The sequence below is a fragment of the Mytilus galloprovincialis genome, chromosome 13 (assembly GCF_965363235.1).
Source record: "Mytilus galloprovincialis chromosome 13, xbMytGall1.hap1.1, whole genome shotgun sequence".
NCBI classification, from domain to species: Eukaryota; Metazoa; Mollusca; class Bivalvia; order Mytilida; family Mytilidae; genus Mytilus; species Mytilus galloprovincialis.
In genome coordinates, this window is record NC_134850.1 from 13,775,875 (window position 1) to 13,793,184 (window position 17,310).

The following is a 17,310-nucleotide window of genomic DNA, read 5'->3' on the forward strand; positions in this document are numbered from 1 at the left end:
TTTGCCATTGAATTGTCAGTCTGTTGTTGACTTATGAGTTTGGTATCATCTCTCTTTAACCAGGGATGTAAAGTTGCATCATCACACGCACTGGAATATTGTCCATTGCCTTAACATTTTCTTCTTTCATATTATCAGTTTCCTTCTAATTTAAACAAAAATACACTAAACAACAACAGTAGGTGTTAATCTGAAAAGGATTTTAAACATATGAAGGTTTGTATACTTAAAAAATCCTTTTTGTCAATGATGCAGAATAAGTTTCTAGCAAATATAAGAAGTAAAAATTGTAAGGAACTGTAAACAAATCGCAAATTGCAATAATAAATCGTCTTAGGTGTCCAAATCAACAAGACTCTGTACCACGTCAGAAATATGACAGTTGTTATCCATTCGTTTGACTTGTTTGAGCTTTTGATTATGCCATTTGATTAGTGACTTTCTGCTTTTAATTTTTCCTCACAGTTTGGCATTTTTGTTATTTGACTTTATTCTTACCACAGCCTTCCTCGTCAGTTCTATCAGAACAGTCAGCGAAACCATCACATTTTCTAGTTGCTGGTATACACTGGAATTGTTGTGTACAAGTAAACTGATCAGCACGACAATTCAATGTAGCTACAAGAGAAAAAGAAGACATAATTAAAAGGATTCCTGTAAACCAATTTTACTTCACGTTTTACCCATTTTAGTCCATATCACAGCTTTTAAATTTTGCTATTTTCTAATTTACTTGATGTAGTTTAATAAGTAAAGATCCAAGTTTGACATTTTCACAACAATTTCGCATCATTTTACTACTATTATGGAAGTCGTGAAATCAAAACCTTGCAAAGATAAGTTGGTTTACAGTATTTCAAATCTGTCCGCAATCCAGTGTTTTGATCATTCTTAATTTTAATTGCATTGCATGCATTCTTTACCACAAAAAATCAAATATTTCACAAAAAAACAATTGATCTAGTTTATCAGTGAAGGGTAATAGAATATTTAACATAAATTATCTCCCTTGTTTTAACCAATCAATGTCTAGCATTTTGACATTAAGCATGATAAATTTGTCAGCTTCTATAGTAAACAAGTTTTCTTTTGAAGCTGGCAAATGTCTTTTCTTATTTATTTTTGTGGCAATTGCCAATTTCATTCAATTGAATCTGCAACTGCATGTTTAAACTTATACATTTTATGTACTGTAAATTTAAAAATTAGTGTGAGCATTTATTATTGCTATTATTGTAGACAATGTGAGTTATTGTCAGATTAATCTGCATACAAATAAATGTATCAGATATCAGAATGTGTGTTCTTATTACTGCGATACTCCCCCAGTCGCATTATAATTTGCATAAATAGAACATCACAATTATTTCTGAATTTACATTAAATACATGTTTTCAGCAACTTATTTCTACATGTCTATCAAATTACAAATGCTGAAAAAAAAACTCAATCTCAAACTTTTGAAAAACTAAACTTACGACAATTATTTTCGTCAGAATTGTCGACACAGTCTCTAACACCATCACACTCTTTAACCAGGTTGATGCATGTACCATCACTACAACGGAATTCATCAGGGCGACATGTGGATACTACAAAAGTCAAACAAAAGTTCTTTGATAAACAATTATTCTGAAACATTACAGGTTGTTATTCACCAATCACCACCAAGTTTTAAAAAAAAACAACAACATTAAATCTGGATGATAAATTTTTGTTTGTAAATTGTTGTAACTGGTTAATTTTCATTTATGAATTTCAAAGCCAAAGCTGATGTGTACAGCATTTTTTTTGTCTTCTTGTCTGATTTAGACAATGAAAATGAAAAAGTATTTTTTTCTTCTGAATCCACACAGTACCTTGGAATCATTAAATTTCCTTGGTTAAGAATCTTTGTATTTTCCTTGAAACCTGATTCTTTACTTTTCTATCGTTCTTTGTAGAAGCAAGTAGAAAGTATGAATACTTGATACTCACCACATCTGCTATGTTCATCTGAGCGATCAGTACAGTCAGTAATTCCATCACACTCCTGCATGGCATCAATACACTTGGTACCATCTCTACACTGGAACTGTCTTAGACTTGGACAACCACAATATTTAGGAAACTCATCTGACCCATCTCTGCACTCTGTACGGCCATTACAGCCACTTCCTTGTCTGGCACATGACCCGTCATCACAGACGTACTGACCTGTACGACATGGACCTCCTGGGCCTGTAGAGAAAAAAAAAGGTTCAAAATAAAAATATTTTCATAAAAGAGGAGTTTATCAAAATAAAATAAATCATACATGACACGTCCAGAAAAACACTTCGGACGCAAGAAATTATTAAACATACATGAATATATATATTGTTAAGGAGTGGTGATCTCAACGATTTTCAAATTCTCAAACAGGAGCGTGGGGTAACCCAAGGGACACACCCTATATGTAATCTGATTTGTTATATTGTCCCATACATGAATATAAATGGTTTAGGGGTGGTGATCTCAGCCGTTTTCAAATTTTAAAACAGGAGGGGTGGGGTGACCCCCAGCGACTCCCCTATTATTTCACTTTATTTTTTATATTGTCACAAACATGAATATATATGGTTAAGGGGAGGGGGTCTCTACAGTTTCCAAGTTCTCAAACAGGAGAGTGTACAGTGACCACAGCCGGGACTCCCCATATATTTTATTTGATTTATTATATTGTCCCATACATGAATATATCTGGTTTAGGGGTTGGGATCTCAACCGTTTCCAAGTTCTAAAACAGGAGGGTGTGGGGTGACTCCAGGAACTCCCACTATATTTCATTTTATTTATTATATTGTCCCATACTTGAATATATAATGTGTTTAGGGGTGGCCGGATCTCGACCGTTTCGTAAGTTTCCAAACAGGTTGGTGACCCCATGGACTCCCCCTATATTTCATTTGATTAGTTATATTGTCCCATACATGAGTATGTATGGTTTTGGGGGCGGGGAACTCGACCATTTCCAAGTTCTCAAACGGGAGGGGATGGGGCAACTCCAGGGACTCCCCTTATATTTCTGATATAACTGACCCTTCAAAATTGAGAGAAAAATACCCCTTCAAAATTGCAGTAATATGTTTACACTTTAAAAGCATCTTACATGCATTATCAACATTTATCACTGCTGATAAAGAAAATTTATACTGTGACCAGGAACATATATATTGTTAAATATACTGTTCCCAGCTGTCAAATTGTATAGGATTTTGACATTAAAATTTGTCAAAAAGTATTTAAATTTTGAGTTTCTGTATAAAATATTTTCTGCTTTTTCTTTCTTTAACATATATCTTTTGGTTTTCAATTCTAGTGTTTATATTCATTTACCATGCACATACCTGCCAACTTTTGGGGGTTTTAGTGCGTGACAACAATTTCAAAGGTTACAATTCTTTGCGACGACTATTTTGAGTGTGCTGTTTTGTGGTCTAGAAAAAGTGTCATATTTGTAAGATGAGCTTACATGCCTTTTACTTAAGTTTATTTGCATGGTTCTAGTTATTATATATCAGTAGAAATAAGTTAAATAAAAATCTACATTTTTTTTTCATTTTTATTTTTCACAGAAGTAAAATGACCCCTTGATTAAGGGAAGTCCCTCATTTAAGGGATTCCTCATGTGGTTTTTTTTGTTTTGTCCATGTAAAAAAAGAATAGTACATTAAATGATTTGATATTTTAATTAAATACATAAATAACATAATGTTACAGCAAGTGTAATATCAATAAATTAGTGAATAAACTACTATTTATTATCTTTATGATAGTACTGCATCATTGAAGTTTGTCAATAAGCCATGCTTTTATTCTTATTCTGTGTAACAACCTCCTTTCAGGTGAAAAACCACTTGCCATGTTCAAGATTTAAAAAAACAGGAATTCAACACAAGTTCAAAATCTAGGATGTTAGAATTATCTTGAGAGAAAACGTTTTTGATTGGCTGATTAATTTAATCATGAGAAACATAAAATTTGATTGGCTGAACACGAATGTCTTCCTTGGACACAGTTCAAAATCGGGAACCATCATATTTTTCGTGTAGATTTTCACAAAATCGTGTTTTAGAGGGTTTTTTACGATCACGATCGTCCAATCGTGACAAAGGGTCAAAATCGTGTAATACACACCTAAATCATGAAAGTTGGCAGGTAAAGATGTATTTGTGGACCACCGCTAATTTGAACCCCTGCCTCCAAATTGAAAGATACGAAAATTTCGTCTTCTAATTTGAAATTGCCGCCAACAGCATGAACAGTTGAACTTATTATATAATAGACTACTGACGTAGTACTACGTATTGCCGACAAACAATATTCCTACGACTTTTGCCATTTGGGAAATCTAAACTACTTGTCTTTAAAGATTTTCGGCGATTAAATATTTCATACAATTGTTCTTTGACATCTTAGCCAAAAGCACAGGCAATAATAAACTACATAAGGATTCCTAATGAGCACTACTTCCTATGTGCAACTTCAAAACTTTTGGGTGATTCGACGATCATTTAAGGTTTTTCTGGTCATATTTTTTGTAATCCAGAATTAAAAGTATTAAAAAAGTGTTCAATTAGTTACATATAACATAGCAGCCAGCTAGATAATAACAATGGCAAGTATTTCAGCATTTATTGGGTAGACCATAAATCTAGGGTGCTCGCATAATGCAGCTTAACTGCATAAAAATAGAACTTGGGTCTAATCCCTAGAAAACATTAAACATGTTATGCTATTATTTTCTGCTGAACATAAATGTATTAGAACACAAAGAAGAGGAGGTTTTATTTTTTGTATTCTTAGGTTTTTATGCAATCATTTTTTATTCTTTATATTTTACACCAAATTATTCTCTTATTTTATTCTTTATTTTTTTTGTTGCCTATTTTTGCTATTCTTTGATTGGCACACTTATCGGTAGATTTTGTCCCTTTATTTCATATCATGTAAACCCTATTTGAAACCTCAATAATGGGTACACATGTACTTACAGTTTTCCTCATCAGAACGATCATTACAGTCAGCATAACCATCACATCTGTACGTGTCTGTAATACAGGTTCCATCTCGACAACGGAATTGGTTAGGTTCACATGCTGAAATATATAACATTGATTGATCGTTGATTGCTTTATGGTGTAAATATATAATATATGATATAGCAAATGATCAAAAATGATATAAAATGAACATTTTAACGATTCGAAAGTAAAGATTACTATATTTCTAATAAGTGAACTGCAATATATGAAGCCATGGAACAAATTTATGGAAATTTATTTTCTTAACTATCAGTAGGAGTTACATTTTTTTTTGTAAAGTCAATCTAATCAATGAATGAACGTTTATTCAAGGAAAAATTTAAATCTATTGAAAAAAACAACAAAGAAAAATAGATTTTCTATTTATTCATTTGCACAGCTCACTTTGCTGATTAAATGACCAGGTAAACAACAATCAATTTTTAAGAAAGGTTTAGTTTCCTTTGCTAAACATATATAAATTACTCCTTACCTGGGATAACCAATAGACTGGCCCTGTCTGGAGTGGCTCGTGGTGAGGTAGGTACAGAACAGATGTAGGTGTCAGCATCGGCGAGTACCAGGTTAGGAATGGTCAGTCTTCCTCTATCAATCACAGCTTTAGAAGGTATATCCTATTATTCACATAGAAATTAATATATTATAAAGTATATAACCATTACTAAATTTGATGCACACTATACAAAATTTTGGAATTGCTTTCCTCAAATTTGCTTCCGTCAAAATCGAAAGACCAAACAAAAATACTTGATTATGAGAATAAGACCCAAACAGGAAGACCTTAGATATCTTAATGGTATGGCTATTCAACAAAGAATCTGAAGAAAAGATAAATATATGTATGTACTAAGCATCACCATTTTCTTTAACTTTCCTCTGTGTTATAATTTTCTAATCCACTGCAATGAGGCTATCTTTGACTTGTTTTTCCCAAGATGAGGCCACATACTAAGGGGCATGATGTATTATTGAATGCCACACTGTAACATTTTAAGATAAAGAACAGCTACAAATGTGCTGTTTCATTGTTTTTGATAGTAAATTACAGTCTTGAAATATCTAACCACCATCCAGAAAGATACTCTTAAGAATCAGCTGAGAAACATGCAATTAATGAAAAGAAAAGAATAACCAAATTTATTTAAGAGATATCATATACTAGAAAAAAGATTTTGTTTTAAGGAGAAAGTGTTTTCACAAGATGATAATATCCAGTTTGGGCTATTCCATTACAATAGTTGTCAGAGGATATAAAGGGACATCTAATTTTGGACAATAGACATGGGTCATTTGCACCTGTATGTTCATTTTATGTGTGCAATATTTTGCAAAGAAAGTATGTTAGTTGTGGGGTGTTTCAAAGTTCCTTGCCTACCTCCATCCATTGTAATGAAATAGCCTTTACAACTACTAGCCTTCTATGTATATATTTCTGCTACAATACAATATATATTGATCAGCTTATCAAGACAGGGGGTTGTAAGGATAGACAATGTCCACAAAATGTATTACCCCAACAACCTTTTAACCAACAGAGAATTTTAGTTTCACTTTCTAGAATTCCAGGAAGAGACAAAATCGATTTAAGACATTAAAACACATTATATATTAACCAAACTAAAATTAACATTTGAAGAGAGATCGCATTATTTTAATTGACGTGTGCTAGCTGGCATTAACTGTTCATAGTAATGTATTGCTTAATCCCATTTTCCCTGTATGTTGCAACGTACGACAAAAGTCTTTTTTTTAAGAATCCTATGCCTAAACATGCCGTATATTTTTATATTTGGACTTATTACAGCCAGTCCATAAATGATGGTTCAGAATATGGTGGCATTTATGATTATATTATAGCATATTGTCTGGCAATTTTTTTTCTAATCAATGCATGTACTAAATTCAAACAGGTCCATTCTAGAAGCATATTTGTTTCAATATATCATAATCTTATTTTTCCCCAAGGTCTCCCTTACATATTTATTACAAAAAAGAAAAAGAATCATCTTCAAAATAGTATATCCAATTTATTATCACAAACATTCTGCCAGAGAGGTTAGGAATCTAACAAAATGAAAATAAAATGTAGTTCAAATTGAAGATAAAATATGCATTAAATTTTGTAATATTTCAGAGGAAAAGTGTTAAATAAACAAGGAAAATCCATACTACATTAAAATAATTTTTGAAAAATATGAAAACATAAATTGATTGATTTGAAGGCATCCAGGAAAAAATATGAAGTGTAAAGGGAGATTACCCAGTACAAAAAGGAAAAAATCCAGGACAAAACATGTATATACGTAGTGTAAAGGGAGATTAACCTGTACAAAAGGAGAAATAATCCAGTACAAAACATGAAGTGTAAAGGCAGATTTCTCAGTACAAAACGGACAATCATCCAGGACAAAATATTGTGTGTATGTGTAGTACTGTAAAGGGAGATCACCCAAGACAAAGGTGTAAAGGGATTAATCTCACCGACAGGAAATACGAGGTGGAGCAGACACATTTGTTTACAACCAACCACATAAATATTTTGTACAGCCTTATAAAGAATGATACAGAATCAGAATATTTTCAAATTTTGGTTTATATAAAAATTGCCTTCAAATTTGTCCTTTTTTGTACAATTAAAACTAACATAATTTCTCAAATTTCACTGAATTTGATAATTTTATTTGCTATTTGCACATTTAAAAGATAATGTCACATGATTGTCAATGTAGAAATATGTGAAGTATGTATGTAATAAATCACTGATGTAACATTGTGTCTGCTCTTACCTGTTAAGGGTAAGTTATATATACCACTTACATTATACTTACCATATTATCCTGAAACTTTTAATCAAAAAATAGGAATAAAAAATTCTTAAAATCTACTTTTCAAATGAGAGTGGCTTAATTCACACTCTCAGTGATAGGGTTGTTTGCAATAATGAAAGGAACAAAAAGACCTGACAAAAATTAACGAAGTTAACCTAGTCATTCTAATGCATTCTGGGTATCAATATCAGAAAGTATACCAAAACATTTTGATTGGGTGACAAAGTTAAAAACAGAGGATATTCACATTATTTTCATTTTTGAGTATAGTCACATTAGCTACAATCCCTCAAATTCTGAAACAGGGAATTCCAAGTAGATAAAATATTCCAGAGTTAATGTGTTTCTTATAAAGAATACTGCTTATAAGAAAGATATTGCATCAAAGTTCTGAAGTGTTAAAGTTGAGTCAAATCTTAAACTATTTCATGGACTCCACCAAGATTATGTTATATAAAATAAGCTTATTAAAATAATTATTATGTGTTGATTTATATGTTGTCACATAAGTATAATTGTATAAATCTGTAAGCAAAAAAAAGCATTATGTCCAGTTGCATGGTTATAACTTTTGAAATGAAAAAACAATAATAACATCAACACTATCACCATGGTAATTACCTGAGAACCTCTGGTCCAATGGATTTTGACAGCGGTATTAGCCTCGACAACACAATCAAACACAGCAGTTTCTCCCTCATTCAGAACTAGCTCTTTGTTCGTTATTTTCAGTGAGGTCACAATTACACCTAAAAAAAATCAAAACTATGTAATTTTTCAGTCAAATAAAAATTCCATGAAGGTTTGACAAAGTTATTGATGTTAAAAGAAATTTAACCACAGACTGAACTATAATGTTAATGCAGGCAACAGAATGTAGGTTGCTATTTTGCAGGCTCAACAATGATATACTAACCTCACAAGAAAATTTAACTGTTCATTTACATGCTTTGAAATGTGATTTAATGTTAAAACATTGCAAAGATTTAACTTCCACATCTCAAAGCCCAAAATGCTAACAAAACCTGACAGGACAATAAACTGATATGAGTTATTATAAATTGGAAAAAAAATATGTGCATTTTTCTTATTTAAATTGTTGAACAAATGACAAAATTGTGAGAGTAATGATTCATTAAAAGATACCTACAATTAAAGAAATTTATGAAATAAAAATTAAATTGTCCTGTTTGCAAGACTGACCTTGTAGCAATTTTGGAGAAAAAAATCTAAATTAACAGTACCTATTTGTATAGGCAATAGAGCAAACATAAAAGATTTGTATAGGCAATAGAGCAAACATTAAATTTACAGTACCTATTTGTATAGGCAATAGAGCAAACATAAAAGATCTGTATAGGCAATAGAGCAAACATAAAAGATATGTATAGGCAATAGAGCAAACATAAAAGATTTGTATAGGCAATAGAGCAAACATAAAAGATTTGTATAGGCAATAGAGCAAACATAAAAGATTTGTATAGGCAATAGAGCAAACATAAAAGATCTGTATAGGCAATAGAGCAAACATAAAAGATTTGTATAGGCAATAGAGCAAACATAAAAGATCTGTATAGGCAATAGAGCAAACATAAAAGATTTGTATAGGCAATAGAGCAAACATAAAATATCTGTATAGGCAATAGAGCAAACATAAAAGATATGTATAGGCAATAGAGCAAACATTAAATTTACAGTACCTATTTGTATAGGCAATAGAGCAAACATAAAAGATTTGTATAGGCAATAGAGCAAACATAAAAGATCTGTATAGGCAATAGAGCAAACATAAAAGATCTGTATAGGCAATAGAGCAAACATAAAAGATCTGTATAGGCAATAGAGCAAACATAAAAGATATGTATAGGCAATAGAGCAAACATAAAAGATTTGTATAGGCAATAGAGCAAACATAAAAGATTTGTATAGGCAATAGAGAAAACATAAAAGATCTGTATAGGCAATAGAGCAAACATAAAAGATTTGTATAGGCAATAGAGCAAACATAAAAGATTTGTATAGGCAATAGAGCAAACATTAAATTTACAGTACCTATTTGTATAGGCCATAGAGCAAACATAAAAGATCTGTATAGGCAATAGAGCAAACATAAAAGATATGTATAGGCAATAGAGCAAACATAAAAGATTTGTATAGGCAATAGATCAAACATCAAAGATTTGTATAGGCAATAGAGCAAACATAAAAGATCTGTATAGGCAATAGAGCAAACATAAAAGATCTGTATAGGCAATAGAGCAAACATAAAAGATCTGTATAGGCAATAGAGCAAACATAAAAGATTTGTATAGGCAATAGAGCAAACATAAAAGATTTGTATAGGCAATAGAGCAAACATAAAAGATCTGTATAGGCAATAGAGCAAACATAAAAGATCTGTATAGGCAATAGAGCTAACATAAAAGATCTGTATAGGCAATAGAGCAAACATAAAAGATTTGTATAGGCAATAGAGCAAACATAAAAGATTTGTATAGGCAATAGAGCAAACATAAAAGATATGTATAGGCAATAAAGCAAACATTAAATTTACAGTACCTATTTGTATAGGCAATAGAGCAAACATAAAAGAAGAATGTGTCCCATGAATGCCCCACTCAAGCTATGCATTTTTTTCAATTTAAAAGGTTTTTAAAAATGTTGATACAGCCAACGGAATGTAGGTCGCTATGTCGCAGGCTCAACAATGATATACTAACCACATGTTGCTACAGATTCATCAGTATTATCACGACAGTCTTGTCTATTGTCACACCTCCTTGCTTGTGGTATACACTGATTATCAGCACAGGTAAACATTCCCTCTGGACATACTGGTTTTACAGGACCTATCAAATAAATAACAAACGACAGTGAATCAGTGCAAGGTAAATCTTTGATACAATATAATCCCTGAAAGTGAATACCTTGTGATTTGTAAAATGAAACAAGAATGCACATGACATTAATCTTTCCTTCATTGTTAGAAAAGGATTTGTTTATGCTTCTTTGAAGTGAAAATATGACTTGAAAGCTTAATTTCTAAAATACCAACTTTAATGCAAGACCCTCATCAAGGTCAAGGTCGTTCAAAAAACTCCTTTTAAATGTCTCCTGTTTTTATGGGGGTTGTATATAATTGATGATTGTATGTTCACCTCTACTTGTCTTGTTAGTTGTATGTTCTTGTTGGATTGCTGTTTGATTGACATTTGTGGGGAAATCCTTTTATTCAAATTCTTTTTTTTAAAAGCAAAGAAACTTGTGCTGAATTTGATTATTAATGACTTCCCATATACTAAAAAGAATACAAATATTTTAGATTCTTTTATTTTCATTGGTTATATTTTTTTGAGAATCAAGGAACAAATGTATTTTTATGAATATTTAAAAGATTCTGTAGTTTTTCAAATGTTTGCTAACAAAACCATTTGAAATTACATAATTCATTGCACTTTTAAATTTTACACAAGAAATCCATAAAAATTGATACCCAACTAAAAGTAAATAATCCAAAGTACCCTATGACATAGAGGTCAAAGGTCATAAGTCAGAAGGACAACTTACAATCTTCTTCGTCTGAACGATCCTGACAGTCAGGGGTACTATCACATTTTCTAGAGTTTGGTATACACTGTCCACTTCTACATCGAAACTCATCTGGTCTGCAGGCTAAAAATAGAAAGATTAGATGTCTGGACCACTCAGAACTCTTTTCTTTGCATACTATATATCCAAAAATATCTGTTTGTGTCTAATTTTTGCAATATGTGTGAGAGACATTTTTAATGTGAAATATACTCAAAGTGAAAATTTCAGTGTTTATTTACTTTGAAATGAGAATATAAATGCAGATTTTTTTTAACTTTTCCCTTCTGAAGGCCAAAACTGCAAACAAAACCCAACGAGAAAATAACCCCATATAAAGGGTACTAAAAATTCAATCATATTTGTGTTTATTGATTAATTGCTATCATTGAACAATGAACAAAATTCTAATAATAATAATAATTGCTATTTTAGAAATATCAAAAGTTATAAAATATAAAATCATATGGGAGCATTAATTGTAGTGTAACCTATCATGTCGCAATTTAAGCAAATAAAAAAACATCACTGAACTTTTCTGTAATTATTTGTCTAGTATCTGGAGGCAATAAAACTGTGTCTTTACAATACAAATGGTGTACCTTTCTAGTTTGGTATTTAGTATACCATACACCTTATCGCTATTTGGAAGTCTGTCCTGGCTTGAACATCATACATCAATAACTTTTCCATCATGGCGTCAAAATTTTACTGGAACTTTTGTGATGTCCAGTAATGATAGACAAATAGCAATAAGGTGTATTGGTTTTCTCATGTTCATTAAAACAGATACTCTTTTTCGAAAAAAGTTTGTTGCCTTATGCAATAAGCTAGAATCTATTGTGTGTTTTAAATCATACCACAATTTGCTTCATCTGAGCGATCCCTACATTGGACTATTCCATTACATCTGGCGTCTGGTGAAACACATTGTCCATCATCACAACGATAAAGTCCTTCTGGACATGGTGGAGCAACATTACCTAAAATAAAATATAAAATAAAATTGAGAAAAGAGATGGGGAATTTGTCAAAGCGCCAACAACCCGACCATAGAGACCATATAAAAGACTGTAAACCAACAAATTTTCAGAGACATTATCTATTCCCCCATTTTCAGGAGTAGAAAATAACACAATTATAAATCATTGTAAATCAGTAAAATTTGCATCTTTCCTTATTTAACATCACGAAGTAATTTCAAAAACGTGAAATTATATCACAAAGTTTCTGCTAAAATAAGCTGATTTACAATAATTCTTGTTGAATGATGAAGATAGATTGGTTGTTGATGTTTAACGACATTTTCAGCTCTATTGGCTATATCAGGATGGCTATTATTTACAGGTAGGGGAAGCTATTGGCTATATCATGATGGCTATTCTTTAGAGGTAGGGGAAGCTATTGGCTATATCATGATGGCTATTCTTTTGAGGTAGGGGAAGCTATTGGCTATATCATGATGGCTATTCTTTAGAGGTAGGGGAAGCTATTGGTTATATCATGATGGCTATTATTTACAGATAGGGGAAGCTATTGGCTATATCATGATGGCTATTCTTTAGAGGTAGGGGAAGCTATTGGCTATATCATGATGGCTATTCTTTAGAGGTAGGGGAAGCTAGTGGCAATATCATGATGGCTATTCTTTACAGGTAGGGGAAGCTATTGGCAATATCATGATGGCTATTCTTTACAGGTAGGGGAAGCTATTGGCAATATCATGATGGCTATTCTTTACAGGTAGGGGAAGCTATTGGCTATATCATGATGGCTATTCTTTACAGGTAGGGGAAGCTATTGGTTATATCATGATGGCTATTCTTTATAGGTAGGGGAAGCTATTGGCAATATCATGATGGCTATTCTTTACAGGTAGGGGAAGCTATTGGCTATATCATGATGGCTATTCTTTACAGGTAGGGGAAGCTATTGGTTATATCATGATGGCTATTCTTTAGAGGTAGGGGACGCTATTGGCAATATCATGATGGCTATTCTTTACAGGTAGGGGAAGCTATTGGTTATATCATGATGGCTATTCTTTAGAGGTAGGGGAAGCTATTGGCAATATCATGATGGCTATTCTTTAGAGGTAGGGGAAGCTATTGGCAATCTTAGATATTTAAGATAGGAGTCAAGCACACCTTGCCACCAGCAAGGTATGAACCCACAACCTCAGTCATGACAGATAAGTAATAACTGCAGATGAACTACTTATACTCTCAGCAACCAAGGCCCTCTCTTGTTTAACAACACAAAACTTCCATGTTTAGGTTCATTTAATCATGTCTATCCCCTAAGTACCAAATAACTCCTCCTCTATGACTTCGTCCTAACCTAGCAGAACCCTTTTGCTACATCGATCACTTTTCTCAGAGTTGAAACTTCAACTCTTTCATTTTTGTCCCCTAGAGCTACATCAATCCTGACCTTCAGACTTACTCCCCTTTGCTACATTAATCCCTACCACCAAACATCATCTGTCACCTAGGGCCACACCGATCCCTACCACCAAACATTATCTGTCACCTAGTGCCACACCCATCCCTACCACCGAACTTCATCTGTCACCTAGTGCCACACCCATCCCTACCACCAAACATCATCTGTCACCTAGGGCCACACCCATCCCTACCACCAAACATCATCTGTACCCTAGAGCCACACCCATCCCTACCACCAAACATCATCTGTCACCTAGGGCCACACCCATCCCTACCACCAAACGTCATCTGTCACCTAGGGCCACACCCATCCCTACCACCGAACTTCATCTGTCACCTAGGGCCACACCCATCCCTACCACCAAACATCATCTGTTCCCTAGAGCCACACCCATCCCAACCACCAAACATCATGTGTCACCTAGGGCCACACCCATCCCTACCACCAAACGTCATCTTTCACCTAGGGCCACACCCATCCCTACCACCAAACATCATCTGACACCTAGGGCCACACCCATCCCTACCACCAAACTTCATCTGTCACCTAGGGCCACACCCATCCCCACCCTCAGACTTTAAACTTACATTCTTCTTCATCAGACAGATCATCACAGTCAAACTGGTCATTACATCTCAGTAAGGATTCAATACATTGTCCGTTACGGCATTCAAACTGGCCCAAACGGCATCCCTCGGCTGAAAATATACATTAACAAAATTGTCAAAATTTTCCATTATTTAACATATTTATTTGGTAGCTTTTTCTGACTTTTCATGATAAACACAAGTTTGAAAAGCAATAATTAAGGATGGTAGGGGATAATTTCAATATAATTATTACCCATAATGCCATGAAAGAAATTTGTTTACCCATAATGATTTGAAAGAGTCTTTTTTAAACATCATATCATAATTGTTATTGCATCAGTGAGTGTATTTCTTTTCAGCCCTACTAGCCTTAAAAAAAAATTGATATTTTTTTTTTTTTAAATATATGAGAAATAAACTTGGATTTTGTTGTTTCCTTATCTCTTAATCTTCTAATTCTTATATATATATATATATATATATATTAAAAATTAAATACACAAAAAGAGTTTTAAAAGCAGCATTGTCTAGCGCTTTCATCCATCTTGGGACTTTTCAAGACTATGAACGTCGTTATGGGGAACACATTAGTATTATGACGTAACGTCATTGTTCGTAACATATTAGTAGTATGACGCAACGTTATTGTTCATGTAACTACTAAGCATTAAGCTTGGCGTCAAACACTTTTATGAATTTTCTCTCTAGTTCTTTACGGTATTCTTCTGTTGGTTCCGTACATTTGAAGAACGGGAAAATTTTGAATTTTCCTCCCGCACAAATGTCTAAATGTTCGCTCAACGGAATTTGTCTGTACTCGGGTTGCCGTATTTGCTGTTTATGGATCCTGACCCGTTCACACACACTATTTCCTGTTTGACCTATGTAATTTTCTTTACAGTTGACACATGTTATACAATAGAGTAAATTTTCTGATTTGCAAGTCATGTTTGCGTTTACTGTAAATTTCTTACCGTTTTTGAAATATTTCGTACTACCGATTTCTAAGTAATTATAATTGTCTCTGGAACATACATGGACAATGCTGCTTTTAAAACTCTTTTTGTGTATTTAATTTTTAATATATAATTCTGTACACTGCTTGAAAAGAAACTTTTTTTGTATATATATATATATATAGGTATATAGGTCTAAATGGACCTTCCTTTTCACAACAGATTGGCTAATATATACCCTAATGACTTTATTGAGGCATTAGGTATAAGTCCTATTTAGAATGCAAGTAAACCCTAGCATATGTATACAAAGTACACATCATAATTTTAATAAAATGTAAGTGGCAATCTTTTATAAGAAAATAAATCAGTATAAAAAGTGCATTCACGTTTTCTAAGGGTGTTTCCTGAAGTCAACGATTAGAAATTTAAATCTTATATCAATACACCCTATCTGATCTTATTTTATCTTATCTCTTAGTGTTCATAAACAGTTTTACAGCATTATTTTTTTATTAGCAATACATGTACGATATATCTAAATAAACATATCAATCATTATTACTAATAGTAATAGAGTTAGTACTAAAACAAATAAAACATGTAAAGTCAATAAAAACTAAAGAGTCAAAATAAAATTACAAAAATCACCATAAATCAAATAAATCTGTTAATAAAAATAACATTAAAAATAAAATACATGACAATCCAAGTATTTTGCATTGCAATCTAAAGCTTAGAAATCATGTACAACCAATTTCAAATATTCACCATTTGACAAGTCATATATAACTCCTTTCGCACATTGAGAGTTGCACTGTTTAAAGGTTGCAATAGAAGAAAGGTCGTTTATCAATAACCAAAAATACCCCAAATGGTCTGTAGTAGAGTGTTGCCTTTGAGTAAGACATTCCCATGATTTTTTTCATCTAGGTTAATATATCAAAAGGTTTAAAATTGATAATTATGCATATATAACATAGAACATGATATATAGGAATGCTAGCACTGACTTACAGAAAATGGAGTCAGAATCTTCATAGCAATGCTTATCTTGTGAGCCAGCATGCTAGCAAGGTATCTTCATACCACACTAACCTCATTCCATAAAAAAAAAAAATATCCACAACCAACAGTAAAAATTCAATCATATTGATGAAAAACAGTGGAAGATTTAAGGGGGGTTGGATTAATGAAACCTGTTTATCATTATTGTGTTCAGGCCTTTGCAAGAGGAAGTGTGGATAACAAGGAGGGACTGAATTATTCAGGTTATATACAGCAGGGACTCTACATCCTTTCAGCAACCTTGGATACATCATGGTTGACAGTTTTGATGAGGAGGCTACAGTTCCCAGAGAGAACCATGAAACAGGAAAACTGGCAATCCTTGTCAATTAAGATTGTAGTCAAATGCACCTCGCATCCAGCAACATTTGAACTCACAACCTCAGAGCTAATAGAATGAACTACTCTGCCAAAGAAGTCCTTGGACACTTAAGTATGAAGTAAGAATTATGCACAATTTATAGCAGTGTTTAAATATAAAATGAAAACCCATTGTGATTAAAATAAATAACCCATAGTAAACTGTAAATACTATGTCTGGGAGGAAAATTGGTATACATGTATATTGGAACTTTATAAAATAAGTTTGAAATAAAAATGATTATATTAATATATATACATGTATTGAAAATATTCTTGGGAATAACAATGAATATATAATAGATAAGTTACATGTATATTTAGGGTTTATAAAATAATTTGGTGAATAAAAATGATTTTATTATAAATGACTGATGTAACATGTACAGTTAGGGGAAATAACATT

General features: G+C 32.6%; 1 protein-coding gene across 7 annotated transcripts in view; it reads right to left on the minus strand.

Annotated features, from left to right (window-relative positions):
* LOC143057180 (basement membrane-specific heparan sulfate proteoglycan core protein-like) overlaps nt 1–17,310 on the minus strand; it is a 188,417-nt gene that overhangs the window by 120,191 nt on the left and 50,916 nt on the right. For 5 of the 7 annotated variants that reach the window (XM_076230436.1, XM_076230440.1, XM_076230438.1 and 2 more), the window contains 11 exons: nt 14,518–14,628; nt 12,343–12,465; nt 11,462–11,566; nt 10,615–10,743; nt 8,516–8,643; nt 7,895–7,909; nt 5,539–5,680; nt 5,016–5,120; nt 1,978–2,220; nt 1,479–1,592; nt 499–618 (listed from right to left, as the gene is read on the minus strand). In XM_076230436.1, the coding sequence (XP_076086551.1) occupies nt 499–618; nt 1,479–1,592; nt 1,978–2,220; nt 5,016–5,120; nt 5,539–5,680; nt 7,895–7,909; nt 8,516–8,643; nt 10,615–10,743; nt 11,462–11,566; nt 12,343–12,465; nt 14,518–14,628 (1,335 nt within the window). The remainder of the gene's footprint in view (nt 1–498; nt 619–1,478; nt 1,593–1,977; nt 2,221–5,015; nt 5,121–5,538; nt 5,681–7,894; nt 7,910–8,515; nt 8,644–10,614; nt 10,744–11,461; nt 11,567–12,342; nt 12,466–14,517; nt 14,629–17,310) is intronic. The other 2 variants (XM_076230437.1, XM_076230441.1) reach the window with 1 other exon arrangement.